We start from the raw sequence: 15,928 nt of genomic DNA on the forward strand, positions 1-15,928 counted from the left end.
ATACGACCCCTCTCACCAATTAAACCCTGCCAATCCACCCCAGAACGCCGTCGTGGCTCATCTTTCTGGCTCCGGTGGCCAACCACACAGCTAGTCGACCGCCTCCCCCAATCCCCCTCCCGAGCGCCTTTTCGCGTTGGCACTATCATCACCGAGGTCACATTGCCGACTTTGCCCCCCCCCCCCGACTCGTGCCAATTGTCTCTCGTTCTCCTTCCACTCGTAACCTGTTCGGTCAAGATAGATCCATGGCCAATTTAACGCTTCCCCAGCCATAAGACACCATCCTACGTTGTTCTGGGACAAGACTCACAATAGCTTGGGCCCAAGGCCTCGCACGCGCCACACACACCCCCGTCTGCTGTCCCTTGAGAGGCGGGTTTCCCTTTGGCCCTTTTTCCCAAGGGTTCCTCTTCGATCCCTGGGTACGAAGTACATTCGTCCTGGTACATGCTACGCGCTGCCATCTCTGCACAAACTGGAAACACCATGGCAGCCATGGCATCGCAGCACCCGGCGTCGATCCCGCACAACTCTGACACTGACACTGTCTCTGTTTCGTCCGAGCTCGACACCACGTATCGCCAACACACCCTGTCCAGCCTGCCTCCTCCTCGTGCTCCTGCCGCTGCCGCTGCCGCCGCCTCCATTCAGCTCGACGACGAGCTAGACTCCCTCGTCGACGACCAATTTCATCACCGCTTCCCAGACTACCACGACCACGCCTCCCACTCCCAGACGCACCACGACGCCCGCTACTCTACCAACGCCTCCTCCCTCTCTGGCACGCCGGACAACCGTCGTTCTCGCTTCAAGTCCATCGAGAGCAACGCCAGTGCTGCCACTAGCCTCTACTCGTCTCGCTCCTCGCACCCTCCGAGAACCTCGTCGCTCTCCCAGTCCTCCTCCTCTGTCCCTCCGCTCTTTGCGTCCACCGCTCGCGCGAGTGCCAGTCCCATAAAGAGGAAACCGTTGTCTACCACGGCTTCATCCCTGGCCACGGCGTTTCAGAGATCCTCTACCGCCTCCTCAACCGCCGCCAGCTCCGTCGCCACCCCCGTCGTACCTCCGCTGCCTCACGGGGCTGCTAATGCGACTGCGACTGCCACCACCACTCCTGTAACCGCCCACTCGCTCGAGTCTCACGACAGCTCCCAAGAAACAACTCGCCCTCCTACGGCAGTCTCGTCAAACCTCATCGACCTGCCAGAACCTGATACGCGCTTTGCACGACCACACTCTGTCGACAGTCCCACTCTCTACCACTTTCCTCCCGCGACATCAATCGAACGCTTACCCGCATTCCAGTGAGTATCTCAACCCAACTTTACCTTCTCTGCTCCTATATCGCACCCGCACCCGCATCCCCACGTCTGCTCTTTACTTGTACGGAACGCATGCTACGTGTATGTGCCTGTGCATGTCGCTGTCTGTTTCCGCAGTTTCCTCTGAAACGCTATACCGTTCATTGAGCTGCTCCATGGCCTTCCCTTCTTGATCCCTTGGCCCGCCGTGCACCCATCATCCTGAGACACTTCCCCGTTGCTGACTGGTATTGTCTCCTCTTATCGTAGGCCCTTGGAAGACCATAGCCAACACGCCGGGCGCCAATCCTCCACCTCAGAGTCGCGCAGCATTCCCCAAGAAGAAGCTCTGCCAGCCCACTCTGTCGCAGCCTCTACCGACGACGACCTCTCCGACGTTCTCTCCATCTACGAAGGCGTCGCGTCAGAGTCTACCCCGGATGCTTCCTCCCCCGCCACCCACACCAATCCCCTAACACGACACGACTCTTACAACAACCTTGACCGGAAGCGTTCCGACTCTGCAACCACCGATTCATCGACGCTCATGTTTGCGCCAAAACCGACGCCTCCCCACCTGAGATTAGAAACTGTGGATAGGTCACCTTCTGTCGACTCCAATCACAACTCAGATCACGAACCTTCACATCCCGACTCTCCCTCTCCGGCCCCGAAACTTAACAAACCGTTACCAAAGTCTCCAGGTGGACAGATCTCTCCATTCTCAGGCCTCTTCAACTGGGGCAACGGCACCAATAACCCGGCCGGCGCCGACTACTCACCAATTCCATCGCCAGAGACCCCTACTCGTCGTGGGCTCTTAGATGATCCCGCTCGTCAGCCGCCGACCAGTTCGCTACCCAGAGACCCAAAGACTAATGCCGCCGTCGCCAACCCACTCGGCTATTGCGAAACACAACTATCTACTCCGCCGCCTCTCGCCGCGTCCTCGTATACTCATCTAGAAGAGATGGAGGACGAGCTCAAGGCCATCAGCTCTGAGCTGGCGGCCTCGATCCGTCGAGAGATTGATCTCGAGGACCTGGTCGACCGTCTGCAAGACCAGGCCAACAATGCCCAGGTAGCCGGCAAGCGCACCAGCGACTACTTTTCCGACTCGGGCTACAGCTCTGCCAAGCTCAGCGACTATGACCAATCTCGCGAAGAGATTGAAAAGATCCAGCGTCGATCCGAACAGGAAAAGGCATCGGTACGACTGGAGCTGACAAACAAACTCCAAGATGAGCGCCAAAAGATCAAGTCGCTTGACCAGCAGGTCAAAGAGCTCGCCGAGAGAGCCTCGCGGATTGACCTGGCTGAGATTAACAACATGGACGCCAGCGGCCGCATGAAAGAGCTCGAAAATACCTGCGAAGACCTTAGAAGGAAGCTTGCCGAAGAACGCTCCTCCAGAACCAACTTTGAGGACTTGCTTACCGCTCTCAAAGGCGAGCTCAGCAGCGCCTGCAGTGAGCGCGATAACCTGCGCGATGAAGTCGTTCCTCAGCTGCGTGCGCGTGTCGAGGGCCTCGAGGCCGAAGCCGCTAGCTACGCCAGCTTAACATATGAATCTACAAAGATGCAGCACCAGCTGCAATCCCTGCAAAAGGAGAACTCTTCTCTCCGTGATTCCGCTGCCGGCCTGGAGGACATTGCCTCCCGTGGGGGACTGGCCAGATCAGACTCCTTCTTCCGCAACCAAAGACAGCCTGTCTCACGGAGTGACAGCGTTGCCAATAAGAATGCCCCCGCCGAATCCCGCGAGGCTCTCGCCGAGCGCCTCAAGGACGTCGAAGCCCAGCGTGATGCCCTGCACAACGCTCTCAAGAATCTGCTGGAGCGCCAAGAATTCCAGAACCGCGAAAATCAAAAGAAGATTAAGATTCTTGAAAGCGAGCGCCAGCGTCTACTCTCCGAGTCGCCGCAAAAGGCCGGCTTCGAGAAGGACATTTCCAACCTCCGCACAGAAGTCAATGTTCTGCGCCGCCGCGCCGAAGAGGCTATGGAGCAGAAGTGGCAGGTGGAAAAAGGCCTTGGCGGCCTGAAGATGGACCTCGATAGGGCCGAGGAAGAAGTCACCTCCCTGCGCAGTATGCTTAAGGAGCAGGACATTCTCACCGCCCGCACTACTAGTTCTTCTGCTGGCGCCATAGTCACCTCTGAAGAGCTTGAGAACGCCTACAAGGCGCTGCAGACTCAGTACAACGAGTCCCTTGAGCGCATTAGGAAGCTCGAGAACGGTTTGGCTGGTGACGAAAAGACCAAGCAGGCTCTTCAACGCCTTGAGAGCTCCCTCAACGCTGCCCTGTCCGAGCGCGACATTGCTCGCGGCGACGCCAGCGGCCTCCAGAGCCAGTATGAACAGCTGGCCAGCTCCTCGGCCCAGAATATGGACTCGGAGCGCGCCCTTGCCGACGAACTCGTCGAGTCTGTCGTCCGCGTTGAGCAGCTTGCCTCGCAGGTCCGCTCGCAGCTTGCAACCAACTTCGAGCTGCGCCAGCGTCTGAGCGACGCCGTCACCCGCAGCGAGGCGGACCGCAAGGTCAACTCTGACCGTATTGCCGGTCTGCAGGAGCGCCTTCATGCCTTGGAAGACCAGCTGGTTGCCGCCCAGACCTCGTCCGACGAGCGCGTTGCTCACCATGAGGAGGAAGTCAACAAGCTCAGAGATGCCCACAACGAGCAACTCCGCCGTCTGCACGAGGGCGGCAGCGTCGGTATCGTGGGCCCCCGCAAGGGCTCGCTGCTTAACCCAGCCAACAGCATGTTTAACCGTGCTGCTAACGCACTCCCTCCCAAGAACCTCGAGGAAGAGGTTGAGATTCAGAAGCTTCGTGCTCGCGTGACCGAGCTGGAGAAGGCCCTTGCGGATGCCGACACTGAGATGCAGGAAGTCATCAATAAGATGAGCACTGCGCAGATTGAAGTCATGAACCTCCAAGAGGAGCGCGAAACTGCCGTACGGGAGACCAGACGTCTTCAAGGCATGCTGCAACAGGAGCAGACTAGTCCGTTTGCTGGCCGCCTGAGAGCTCTCGCTGTTGGTGCGTAAACTCGTCTGCCGGCTTGATGCCAGCAGCGAGGGACTAGCGGACCAAGCCGGACATGTTTCGATGATTTCAGCGGGATACGAATGCATTATACACACTGGAGTTTGTTTTTCATTTTCAAAGAGGCCGCCCATTTTGGCAGCGTCTAGCACAACTGCATTTCATGGGACGACAACGTCGCGGACAACAAAACGGGCAACTTTGGAGTTGCTTTATTGGGTGGAGTTGCTCTTTTATTTTGCCATGCACTGGGCGGTTTTCCCCAGTGTCATGCTTTTCTTTTCTTATATCTGGACGGGCGGCGAAATGATGCTTTTTTCTCATGTCTGGTGCTGGAGGACCTGTCTCTGGCTCAGGCCTTTTTTATTCTGTTCTTGATGATTATACACAACATCATATCGGGATGTGACCACGGCACACCTGCATAGTTATTCATGTTGCATAATAGTATTGTCTACACCTTTATATATAGCAAAGAACCGTCGCGTTTGACGGTTGGTCGATGTTGATGGCTTGCAAGAGTTAGATGAAATAAATACTTTTACTTGTAATTCTGAGCAAATTGTGACATGTACAAGAACAAAAGAGGCCAGCTTCAAGCTACTGAAAGAGCAGGACAAAATCAGACTAACAGGGAGAATTGGAATAAGAAAGATTATTCGGAGTAGAAGTAGGGAAGATTAAAACTAGTTATAATAAATACTTTACAATGATTGCTTAGGAAGAAGCCTCACTTTCAGCCAGAGTAGCGTCTCTGAGTTAGCTGGGCTTGTGTGTGGCAGCGTCATGAACGTGTACTTGACGAGGCCCACCTCTTCTAGGTAACCGTGGACGCCTAGTCGCATCTTGGCTGCTGCAACTCACTCGAAGATTCGCGCAACTGCCTGAACCTCGCTCAAGAAAAAACCGATTACCAACAGAGATGTACCATTGAAATGTCTCTCTGACTCTAGCGCAAACAGTTACCTCTCACGAGCGGACTGCGATGCACGCACAAACATCTTCACGGTGACCAAGCCGGCCATCATGGCACAACAGCAGCCGTCGCTCGAAGCGAAACGGGCATTTTTTACGCATTTCAAAACGCTTCCTCACAGCGATGACGAAGATGACGTCGGTTCTGGCAGCGCAGAAGGCCAGTCGGATGAGGACGTGCTGGATCCAAGGGAGCAGCGCATGCGACAGCGCCACAGGCGGTTCTTTCGCAAAACCTCGCCGCGCCCGATGCCCGACGACGTGCCACCTCTTGAAAAGGCTGACAATAAAAGCAACGGACCGCCGGACACTGTGCAAGCAACGCCTGAAGATGACGCGGTTGTGGTGACGAGTTCGGCGCGGGCGACGCCTGTCTCCAAGAAACCTACCAAGGCCAGCAGCAAGAGACACAGAAACGTCGTCGATGATCTTTTGGAAGCTGATGGAGACGATGAAGTGGAAATTATTGGCGAGACGCCGATTGACACTACGAAAAGACAGCGCTCGTCTGCTAAAATTACAACGTCCATTCCAATGACGAAGCGCATCCCACCAAAGCTGGCATCGTCGTCGTCCTTACTGCGTGTTGGCGCTACGTTGGCCAGCGCAGCAAGTACGACAAAGAAGCGGAAGAAGGATGAACAAGTGACGCTGCGCCCTGAAGGTGAACAAATTTTCAAAGGGCTAATTTTTTATTACATCCCGGACAATGAGATTGCGCCGGCGCGAAGACTGCGGATCCAAAAGGCGCGCGAATACGGCGCCGTGCGGACGAGCGACGCAGCCGAGGCGACGCATGTCATTGTGGACCGGGATATCGTTTACAAAGACGCAAAGAAGGTGGTGGCAACGATGAGGGGAGAAAGACGGGTGAACGGCGTTGTAGTCGTGAGCGAGGACTATCCGATCGAGTGCGTGCAGTTCAAGGCGCTGCTGGACTGGAAACAGAAGCGGTACAGGCTTGCCGAGCAACCGGAAGATGATGTCACACATAGCGAGACGATCCAGATGGAAAAGAAAGACAAAGAAGTCAAGTCGAATGTGAACCTCAAGGAGAAGCTGCAGCTGAAGGAGCCGCAACAGAACCCAAAGAAGTGGGATTATGCGCCCAAGTCGACTCCGCCAAACGCCAGCGATGAGTCGCCTGGCATCGATTCGCAGCCCATCATGCTGGACGCTGCCACTGCATCTGAAGGGGGACACGACCAGGAAGCAGCGCGGGCGGAAAGCGTTCAGCGAGACAGTATCGCTCCGGGTGACGAGCTGTCTGAGATGATTGACATGATGCAAGAGTTCAAAGACCTTCCTCTGGACCATGACGACGAAGACGAGACGACCACGGCAGCTGTGCCCGAGTCGGGCTCAGACAATGACCAGGAATCTCAGCGCAAAGCCCCCGCCACCAAGAAAGCAAGCGCTGGGGCCTTTGAAGAGCGCTTCGCGTGCGCCCGCTCCGGGCCTCTCGACGCGCACACCGCCAACCCCAACGCGCGCACCGTGGAGGTGCTGCAGAGCATGCTCGCCTACTACGAGCGCATAAGCGACCAGTGGCGCGTGCTGGCGTACCGCAAGGCAATTGCGACGCTGAAGCGGCAGCCGGTGCGCGTCGCCTCGGAGCAGGACGCACTGCGGCTGCCGGGCGTCGGGCCGCGGCTGGCGGCCAAGATTGAGGAGATTGCGACGACGGACCGCCTGCGCCGGCTGGAGTACGCGGAGCAGGATGGGAGCGACGCCGTGCTGAAGCTGTTCCTGGGCATCTACGGCGTGGGCCCGGCGCTGGCGGCGCAGTGGGCGGCGCGGGGGATGCGAACGTTCGAGGACGTGCAGAGCCAGGTGCGGCTGACGCCCGGGCAGAAGATGGGCATGGAGCGGTACCGAGACCTGAACACCAAGATTCCGAGGGACGAGGTGGAGGCGCTGGCACAGGTGGTGCGGGACGCAGCGGCCCAGGTCGACGGCGCCGTGGAGCTGACCGTCGGGGGAAGCTATCGCCGCGGCGCGCCAGCCTCGAGCGACGTCGACTTCATCGTCACCAAGGCCAACACGGCGAGCGAGGCAGAGCTCGTGCCGTTTCTGCGCGAACTGGTCAGCCGACTACAGGCATGCCAGTTTCTCGTCGCCACGCTCGCCGCCGACGGCAACATCTGGCAGGGGTGCTGCGTGCTTCCTCGCGGCAGCGGGGTGTGGCGGCGGGTTGACTTTTTGCTGGTGCCGGCAACGCAGATGGGCGCGGCGCTGATTTACTTTACGGGGGACGATGTTTTCAATCGGAGCTTGAGGTTGCTGGCGCAGAAAAAGGGCATGAAGCTGAACCAGAGGGGCCTGTACAGGAGGGTTGGCGGAAGGGAGCTGCGGACGACGGAGGAGGATCTGATTGAGGGAGCGAGCGAGAGGAGGATATTTGAGATTTTGGGAGTGAGCTGGCGGGAGCCGACGCAGCGGTGGTGCTGAAGCTCCTCTGCGAGATGACGATGATGATGATGATGGGCCATGGCAGTTGTGCTTGTATGATGAAGAATGGTTACATGGAGTTTTCAGCTTTGAATATTGGGATCGAGGACGAGCTGTATATTATTGCATAGGATAGATGCGCAAGATGATCTTTACTGTGCACACTGAATCTGATTATACAGTAAAGATGTGGACAAAAACGTGGTTGAGAATATACCAGTAGTGTTGTAGCTGTCAGATGTTGGCGTCTGGGGAAAATCAGATCACATGTCAACCCGCAGCGTCAGGTCAGCAGCGTCAGCGAGATTGGTTTTGACATGTGAGCCCGTCCGCCCGCGCGCCCGCCGCCAAAATCTGGGAGCCGCTCGCTACCTATGCGGGGCACCGTCATGGGGGAAACTCTGGGGGAGAATCGCAGTGGATGATGGAGGAGCTGGGCCCCCCGCGGACAACGCCCACGGGGGTCTCCGTTGGTGGGCTCTGGCGCCTGTAGACTGTGGTTCAGGAACCCCGGTTTTTTTTGACAGACAGACGGCCACCGAGGCTCGTCCCATTCCTGCACACCTCTTTTGTTTCTCTTCACTTTTGCATGCACTGCTTCTATTCTGGCCTTGTCAAAGATCATTCCTTTTTTTAGATTCCATCTTGCGCGTTCCCAACCGGCTTGCATCTTGACGACGACCTATCCCACCCACGTCTTACAGTTCCCCGACGGCGTTTTTTCGTCAACGACCCACTAAAGGCCGCATCCCACGTCCGTTAAGCCGAGGCCTGCCCTTTGTGCTTCCAAACCGGAATCGTCATTCCTCGTTCTCTCTCCTCAACCACACAGCGCAACCACAGCAGCAATGGCCTCCACGATAGAGTCGCTCAAGGTACGCGCGCAGACCAGCCCCTGCCAGAGACGGATGATTTTCCCGCATCGTGCACCGAGAAAACAACCCAATTGACATTGACACTCCCTTGCAAACAGGCCGTCCTCGAGCAAATCGTCGTCGATCCCCGATACCATGACCTCCTCTCCCTCGTCAAGACGGCGCGCAACGGTGCCGTCTACGGCGCCAAGGTCCGCTTCCCCCATGCGCTTGTGTAAGTCCCAATCTCCTCGCACCCCCGTGCCGCTCGTAACCCTTGTGCTAACGCCGCCGCCCGCAGCATGGTCTTTCTCTTCAGATCCGGAACGTGAGTCGCGACGATATACCGAAACGAATCCTGGAAAAAAGGAATACTGACGGGAAAATAATACAGCATCCAGCAAAAGTGCCAGCTCGTCTTCCGCGCGACAAAGAAGCACGCCTCCAACCTCGCGCGCTTCGCCACCATCTACAAGCTCGCCATGCTGGCGCTGAAATACTACGGCCCCACGCCCGGCAAAGAGGGTGCGCAGACTCCCCCAATTGCAGTTCCTTTGTTTCAGACCTCTCATGAAAAAAGGCCAAGCGCTAACACCCTTTCCCCCCCCACAGGCCCCTACGACTCCTTCTTCGCCGGCCTCCTCGGCGGCTACATGGTCTTTGGCCAGCGCTCCCCGCGCACCGGCAAGATCTCGAGCGTCAGCCAGCAAATCGTCATCTACATCTTTGCCCGCGTCTGCCTCGGCCTCGCCAAGGTTGCCGTCAAGCCCGGCGCCACCCCGCTCCCCTGGGTCTCGGACGAGCCGCTGCGCGCCGCCATCACCTACTACGCGTGGCCGGCGTTTGCGGGCCTCTCCTGGGGCGCCGTCATGCTGCTCTTCAAGTACCACCCCGACGAGCTGCAGAGCAGCCTGCGCAGCAGCATGACGTACATTTACAAGGACTGCAACAGCTGGGACTCGCTGCGGACGCTGGTGTGGCATAACAAATAGATTGGCAGCGAAGTTGGCGGAAAGTGACTGTCAGGTGACGTCATCTCCATGTATATACATGTCAGCTCTGTCTGGTCCCTTTTCACTGGTTTTGGCGTTGATAGAGACTCTGGTCATTTTTTTTCTTCTTTTTGTCATGGAAAGACTTTTATACTGGCATTATGCATGAGGACAAGAAAGAACTTTATATACCCGGCTTACATGCAGCTGCTGCGACAACAGAGTGTTGTCAAATCTGACGTATTAATCTGTGAGCTGTTGTTAATGGTGCCGGCCGATATGAGACACGGCTCGTATACCTGGGATCTGCATTTCGATGCCCCATACTAGCCCTCAGCCTTGCCGGACGACGACGCGACGCTTTTCTCGCGACACAAAGGTCACCACTGGTGCGGGGTGACCAGGCTGGGAGCCGGATTGCCATCAACTGCTTTCTGTACATCAGAAAGGGAAAGAAAAAAAAAGGTTACAGATGAGAGTAGCAGAGTAAACAGGATCAGCCAGAATCGTACATAATATAGAACAAAAGATCTGGTCCATGAATCTCATGCTCCGTACGACGTGTCTCTCACACCTGCAAGAGCAGGCGTCTTTGTTTCGTCATGCACATGGGTACGTCTTCCAGCTCCTCCTCCTCCCGCTCTGTCACCGAAAATTGGTGACTGATTGAGGATGTCTTGTTTCCAGGCAATGGTACTCGCCACCACTCGAGTGCATATATACTCCCCTTGCTACCCCGCCATTTCTCATTCAGCTTGATTTCATCTACACCCGAATTGCTTGACAGCAGTAGCCACCTCTTTTACGATTAATTCTTCTGCTTCCCGTTGCGAATCCCATCACCATGCAAAACGTCATGGAGATTATCCACCTGCCCAAGACGCACCTGGGCGAGGGCAGCGCCGTGAGCCTCGTCGCGCTCGGCTCCGTCCTCCTCGTGCTGAGCACGCAGGCGGTGGCGCTGCGCTTCTGGGCGCGAAAACGCACCGCCGCCCAGCTTCTGCTCGACGACTGGCTGAGCCTCCCAGCATGGGTGTGTAACTGGTCAGAAGCTCAATCTCCATCTAGATTACTAGCTAATATGTATGCGTGTCGCAGATGACCTTTGTGGCTGCGACGTCTCTCGTCTTCTTCTGTAAGGGAACCATAGTTTGAACGCGCCGAAAGAAGAAAGATGAGCATGATTGAGGCTAATCATCATCAACAGGCGTCGGTGTTCATGGGCTAGGATACCCAAAGATGGTGCTCATTCCCGAGGTGCCTTCGCGCATGACAAAGGCTGTCGCACAGGTTCGCATCTCCCCATTCCCCCAACAACTGCAAACAACCCTACATCTTCTTCTCAGCGCTCTTACACACACCAGTCTACCATTGCCATAAACTGTCTCTCCATTCTCTGCTTCGGCATCACCAAGGCCAGCGCGCTGCTCTTCTACCTGCGCCTCTTCTGCGTCGACGGCAAGCACCCGACCCTCCGCAAGGTCATCCTCGTCGCCCTGCCGGTGGTCACCGTGTGGACGCTCGTGTTCGAGCTCATGACCATCTTCCAGTGCGGCACCCACTTTAGCGCGCCGTGGGACGGCACGAAGCTCAAGTACTGCACCTGGTCGTACCCGTCGATTCAGGGCGTGGCCGTGTCCAACGTGCTGCTGGACCTGTTTGTGGTGGCGCTCCCGATTTATCCGGTACGTGTGGTTCCAGTCCGATCGCGCAAGCTTGATTCGACTGTACTCATCCGTTTCTGTGCAGATTACGAAACTGGCGACCTCGCAAAAGAGCAAAATTGCTATTGCTGGCGTCTTCCTCATTGCTTTGGTGTAAGTGGACCATGATCTGCCTCGACGAGCACTAGACTAACAACTGCAGTGGCGTCGCCGCATCGATCGCGCGCCTTGCCATTGTAGAGCACATCATTAAAAGTATGTACACTGAGTTGGACAGTCTTGGAACAATATGCTAACGAATATTTAGTCGGTCGCGCGGTGGTAAACGAAGATATGGAGTGTAAGCAATGTCTATTCCCATGAAAATGCAAATCTAAACCTAACACGGTATTGAATTGTTATAGATTACATGTCCAAAGCAGTCTTCTACTTTGTCCTCGAGACCGGCGTCACCGTCACCGTCTTGAACCTGCCTCCGATCTGGACAGCCCTCGGCAGAGACGCCCGCCTCTTGAGCAACTTTGCGAACCTCGAAGACGATGAAAGCAATTAAAAAGTCCCAGTAAAACGCCTTCAATCCCGTCGCTTATTTCAATGATGAAAGCAAGTTGGTGCGAATTTATCGCTTCTCGTCCCAGTTCTGTCGGGGCGGGTAGGCCTGGTGTTGGTGCTGCTCATACGCAGGCGGCCCTGGGTGGTAGTGCTGCTGCTGCTGAGGCGAAGCATAGTAAGCCTGCTGTGGTGGCGGTGGAGGAGGATAGTAGTATTGCTGCTGCGCGTGCTGCGGTGGGTAGGGCTCAGGAGCGGCTTGACGGGTCTGCTGCTCGCCGTCGCGCTTCTTGTTGAATTCGCGGGCGACGCCGTAGACGGTGCCGCCCAGGATGAGCTTCTTGACAAGACCCATTGTGGATGTATGTGGTGGGTGGGAAACGGTCGGCTTAGGAGTGGAAAGAAGATTCTCCAGGATAGCAAATTGTAATAGGATTGATTGAAGTGATGATTTTGTTTATTTTGTGAAAAGACTGCCAACTTGATGGGATTTATATACGTAGTCGGTGGTGATCTGCACTGATACTGGCGCTTACATGTTTGCGTAGGTTGGCTGCGCCTCTGTAGGCTGAGCACGGGAACGATAGCGAGAGCGATAGCGAGACCGAGACCGAGGCCGAGCCCGAGGTATGTATACCACCGTGTGACGATTGCCATGACCGACCCCGACCCCGAGCTTCGACGCTTCCGCTTACATCCGAAGATGACGATGAACATTGAGTTTTCTTTTAATTGGGTATAATTGGGTCTGGAAAATCTTTGGAGAGTTGCTGCTATTTTTTCTTTCAGTTTTATCGTCAGACATGTACCATGCTTCCACCATGGTGTATGCGTTTGCACGCTTGTTAGGCCGTCGTTGCCTGCTGTGACACCCCGCCCCCACTACAGCAAGCTCCAGCTCCAACCTCCATCTCAACTTCATCACCAAGCACCACGAGACCACCACTTCAAACCGCAGCCATGGCACCCAGTCCCAAGGTCGCCGAGGCCATTGCCCGCGCCGAGGGCAGCGCTGGCGAAAAGGCGCCCCTCTACGAGTCCCTCCTCGCCGACATCAAGACGCTCTCGGCGCCCGCCACCGCCGTCGACGACCTCAACGCCGTCGCCGACTCCTTCTTCCGCCAGGCCCTCGGCGTCGTGTCCACGCGGGCCGTGCTCGCCGCCTTTGTCGCGACGCTCAAGACGCTGCAGAACCCGGACCTCTGCATCGAGGTCGGCGCGCACACGCTCTCGCTGCTCGCCGCGCAGCCCTCGTCCTTTTCCGACGCCGCCGCCGACCTGGGCGAGCTCGTCGCCGCCGCCCACGAGAACAACGAGGACTTTCTCGACGCGGCCAAGGCGCTGGCCGAGATTCCGCTGGATAACTCCCAGCGCAAGGTCGGCGACGCGGACCGCGCCAAGATCTGGATCCGCATCGTCCGCAACTACCTCGAGGTCGAGGACTCGCTCGCCGCGGAAATGTATCTCAACAAGCTCAAGAACATTATGCACACGATCCAAGACCCGGATCTCACGCTGCACTTTAAGCTGTCTCAGGCCCGCATTCAAGATGCGAAGCGCGACTTTCTCGGCGCCGCCGGACGCTACCACGAAATTAGCTTCTCGCCGGCCATTGCCGAGGAGGAGCGCCTGCACACGCTCAGCATGGCCATCAAGTGCGCCATCCTGGCCCCGGCCGGGCCCATGCGCAGCCGTTCGCTCGGCCGGCTCTACAAGGACGACCGCGCGCCGCAGCTCGCCGAGTTTGGCATCCTGGAGAAGATGTTCCTCGACCGCCTGCTCGCGCCCGCCGAGGTGAGCAAGTTTGCCGAGGGCCTGCAGCCGCACCAGCTGGCGACGACGTCGGACGGGTCCACGGTGCTGGCCAAGGCTGTCGTCGAGCACAACCTGCTCGGCGCGTCGCGCCTCTACGACAACATCCGCTTCGAGGCGCTCGGCAGCCTGCTCGGGCTCGACGCCGACAAGGCCGAGCAGACGACGGCGCGCATGATTGAGCAGGGCCGCCTCGTCGGCCGCATGGACCAGCTCCAGGGCGTCGTCTGGTTCGAGGGCGGCGAGGCCTCGGGCGAAAAGGGCAGCGGCCACGCCAGGGAGACGGTCGGCAAGCAGACGCGCAAGTGGGACGCCAACGTCGAGAGCCTCGCGCAGCAGGTGGAACAGGTGACCAACTCGCTGCAAAAGGAGTTTCCGGTGTGTACTGTGCGACTACAAATGGCGTGTTTGGCGATGCTAACTCGAAATAGGACTTTGTTGCCACTCACCTGGCAGTTTAACACAGGCATCATCTAGGACTGGGGAACGGCGTTTATTTTGGCCCATTAGCAAGCATAGCATACGGCGGCGCTGACCTGCCATGTTTTATCCCACAGATGGAGAGAAAAACAAATGGGAGGCATATATGGCGTATTGTATTATTAATTCATGAATAAAGAAAAACAAAGCTGGCTTTTATATACATCACACAAGACTTTAATCCAAATCGTCCCTGCGTACCACCACGTATCCTTTACTAATATGCTTTGGGTGCTCCTCCTCCTCCTCCAACTTTGCCGCATCACCCACGATAAACGGGACGAGCGCGTCGGCAATATGGTTGCCCATCCACTCGTAGCCCTCCTCGGAGAGGTGCACGCCGTCGTCCCAGTAGACGTCGCGCTGGCCGTCGTCGAGGGACCTGTACGGAATCTTTCCGTGCAGGTCAAAGGTGTGGCTGCGGGCGGATTCATCAGATGACGGCTGCAGAGTGGCCAGTTGAGAGACGGTGAGCTTACTAGTTTTCGGCCTTGAAGCCGAGGATGCGCGCGTTGAGGTCTTTGCGCTTCGCGTCGACGTGCGGCAGGTTGCCGTGCGTCTCGGGCACGGTGAGGGCGAGGACGCGGCAGCGCCGCGAGAGGGCGAGCTGCCAGATGCTTTGCAGCGACTTGAACGTGTCGTCGACGCGGCAGCCCATTGCGATATCACTGCTCCTTATCAGCACCTCCGTCTCAGCAGAGATGTCGGGGCGAAGTTGCTTACTTTGTGCCGCCTAGCGTAATGACCCAGTCAAAGGGTCTCGAAGTTACTGCGCGCAGTCAGCATTATATTCCATCTCGTATATATATAAATATATATATCATGTTTGCTGCTGTGCACGCACTCTGCTGGGTGAAGCGCTCCCGAAAGCGCGGAAAGGCCGCCACGTCACCCGGCACGCCGCTCGTGCGCATCTCGAGCTTGGTGCCTTCGGGCAGTATCTCCCGCAGGCGCTGCGCCAGCTGCGTCGAGTATGGGCTTTCGCCCATGCCGAAGCTGTGGAAGCCCTGCGTGAGGGAGTCGCCGAAGCAGAGGATGCGCAGCGTCTTGCGCGGCATGGTCCTTGGGATGAGGGATTGTCGGGCTTGCTCCTTCACAACGGATGTCCTATGCTTATCTGGAAAGCGCGTGCTATCGTACAATGACAGAGTAACGAGGCGATTATTGGCTGGCTGAGATGGAGAGCGGAAAGGTGCGGGTGGTAAAAAGAGCTTCTCGTATTTCAGCACGGCGGCTGCCTGGCGCTTCACGGTCGTCATGGCGGGGGAGGGGCGCGCTGGCGAATGTTGTCACTGCAACAAAAGGTTGTGCGGGCGCAGCATCAAAGTCAAGAAAACGTTATATTGGGTGTGGAATTGAAAATCCTCGCGCGATTTGATGTCTTGCAGAGCACTTCAGAGGTCTTTGAAAACTTGTTTTAACACAGCACCATAGGTGGTGTCACACGACTTCTCTGCGGAGGGGGTCGTCGTTCTATTGCCAACGCCACGCTCTCGGCAACTTAATATCGAGCAGCCGGGAAAAGAAGTGCAAAATTGGAGAAATGCATTTTCTTCTCTTCCAAAGATCTTTCGCTCACGGTAGAGACATAAGTCCGCTTGATGGTATAATTTGCCCACAGTGCCATTGACAATCCTTCTACAGTAATATGAGATCAACGTCTAGAGTAAGTAAGAAACATAGTATAAATAGGACAGAGAAAGAAGTAAGAAAGGAGAAGAAATAGAGGGAATAAGAAAAATAAGAAACAAAAGAACCTTTTTTTTTTTAAGTGAGCCTATTTTTACTTATGCTATC

At 56.5% G+C, this 15,928-nt stretch overlaps 7 protein-coding genes across 7 annotated transcripts; 5 read left to right on the top strand and 2 right to left on the bottom strand.

Moving 5' to 3' along the window:
- Positions 1 to 489: 489 nt before the first annotated feature.
- LMH87_005916 (uncharacterized protein) lies at positions 490 to 4,356 on the top strand (the record flags this gene model as incomplete). The annotated part of the gene is made up of 2 exons (XM_056203720.1): positions 490 to 1,307; positions 1,575 to 4,356. The coding sequence occupies 2 exons, from the start codon at positions 490 to 492 to the stop codon at positions 4,354 to 4,356; spliced, it is 3,600 nt and encodes a 1,199-aa protein (XP_056059148.1).
- A 1,024-nt stretch (positions 4,357 to 5,380) lies between these two features.
- On the top strand, positions 5,381 to 7,780 carry LMH87_005917 (uncharacterized protein; the record flags this gene model as incomplete). Its single annotated transcript, XM_056203721.1, has 1 exon — positions 5,381 to 7,780. The coding sequence occupies one exon, from the start codon at positions 5,381 to 5,383 to the stop codon at positions 7,778 to 7,780; it is 2,400 nt and encodes a 799-aa protein (XP_056059149.1).
- Positions 7,781 to 8,628: 848 nt separating this feature from the next.
- LMH87_005918 (uncharacterized protein) lies at positions 8,629 to 9,626 on the top strand (the record flags this gene model as incomplete). Its single annotated transcript, XM_056203722.1, has 5 exons — positions 8,629 to 8,655; positions 8,754 to 8,869; positions 8,936 to 8,962; positions 9,029 to 9,159; positions 9,247 to 9,626. The coding sequence occupies 5 exons, from the start codon at positions 8,629 to 8,631 to the stop codon at positions 9,624 to 9,626; spliced, it is 681 nt and encodes a 226-aa protein (XP_056059150.1).
- An 844-nt stretch (positions 9,627 to 10,470) lies between these two features.
- LMH87_005919 (uncharacterized protein) lies at positions 10,471 to 11,843 on the top strand (the record flags this gene model as incomplete). Its single annotated transcript, XM_056203723.1, has 8 exons — positions 10,471 to 10,659; positions 10,725 to 10,761; positions 10,834 to 10,916; positions 10,991 to 11,311; positions 11,376 to 11,443; positions 11,493 to 11,545; positions 11,598 to 11,630; positions 11,695 to 11,843. 8 exons carry the CDS (start codon positions 10,471 to 10,473, stop codon positions 11,841 to 11,843), a joined length of 933 nt encoding a protein of 310 aa, XP_056059151.1.
- A 66-nt stretch (positions 11,844 to 11,909) lies between these two features.
- Positions 11,910 to 12,194, bottom strand: LMH87_005920 (uncharacterized protein; the record flags this gene model as incomplete). Its single annotated transcript, XM_056203724.1, has 1 exon — positions 11,910 to 12,194. One exon carries the CDS (start codon positions 12,192 to 12,194, stop codon positions 11,910 to 11,912), a length of 285 nt encoding a protein of 94 aa, XP_056059152.1.
- A 605-nt stretch (positions 12,195 to 12,799) lies between these two features.
- LMH87_005921 (uncharacterized protein) lies at positions 12,800 to 14,112 on the top strand (the record flags this gene model as incomplete). The annotated part of the gene is made up of 2 exons (XM_056203725.1): positions 12,800 to 14,029; positions 14,083 to 14,112. The coding sequence occupies 2 exons, from the start codon at positions 12,800 to 12,802 to the stop codon at positions 14,110 to 14,112; spliced, it is 1,260 nt and encodes a 419-aa protein (XP_056059153.1).
- Positions 14,113 to 14,308: 196 nt separating this feature from the next.
- LMH87_005922 (uncharacterized protein) lies at positions 14,309 to 15,390 on the bottom strand (the record flags this gene model as incomplete). Its single annotated transcript, XM_056203727.1, has 4 exons — positions 14,309 to 14,549; positions 14,611 to 14,799; positions 14,855 to 14,900; positions 14,976 to 15,390. 4 exons carry the CDS (start codon positions 15,388 to 15,390, stop codon positions 14,309 to 14,311), a joined length of 891 nt encoding a protein of 296 aa, XP_056059154.1.
- Between the last annotated feature and the right edge of the window lie 538 nt (positions 15,391 to 15,928).

This window comes from Akanthomyces muscarius, chromosome 1 (genome assembly GCF_028009165.1).
Source record: "Akanthomyces muscarius strain Ve6 chromosome 1, whole genome shotgun sequence".
Taxonomy (NCBI): domain Eukaryota; kingdom Fungi; phylum Ascomycota; class Sordariomycetes; order Hypocreales; family Cordycipitaceae; genus Akanthomyces; species Akanthomyces muscarius.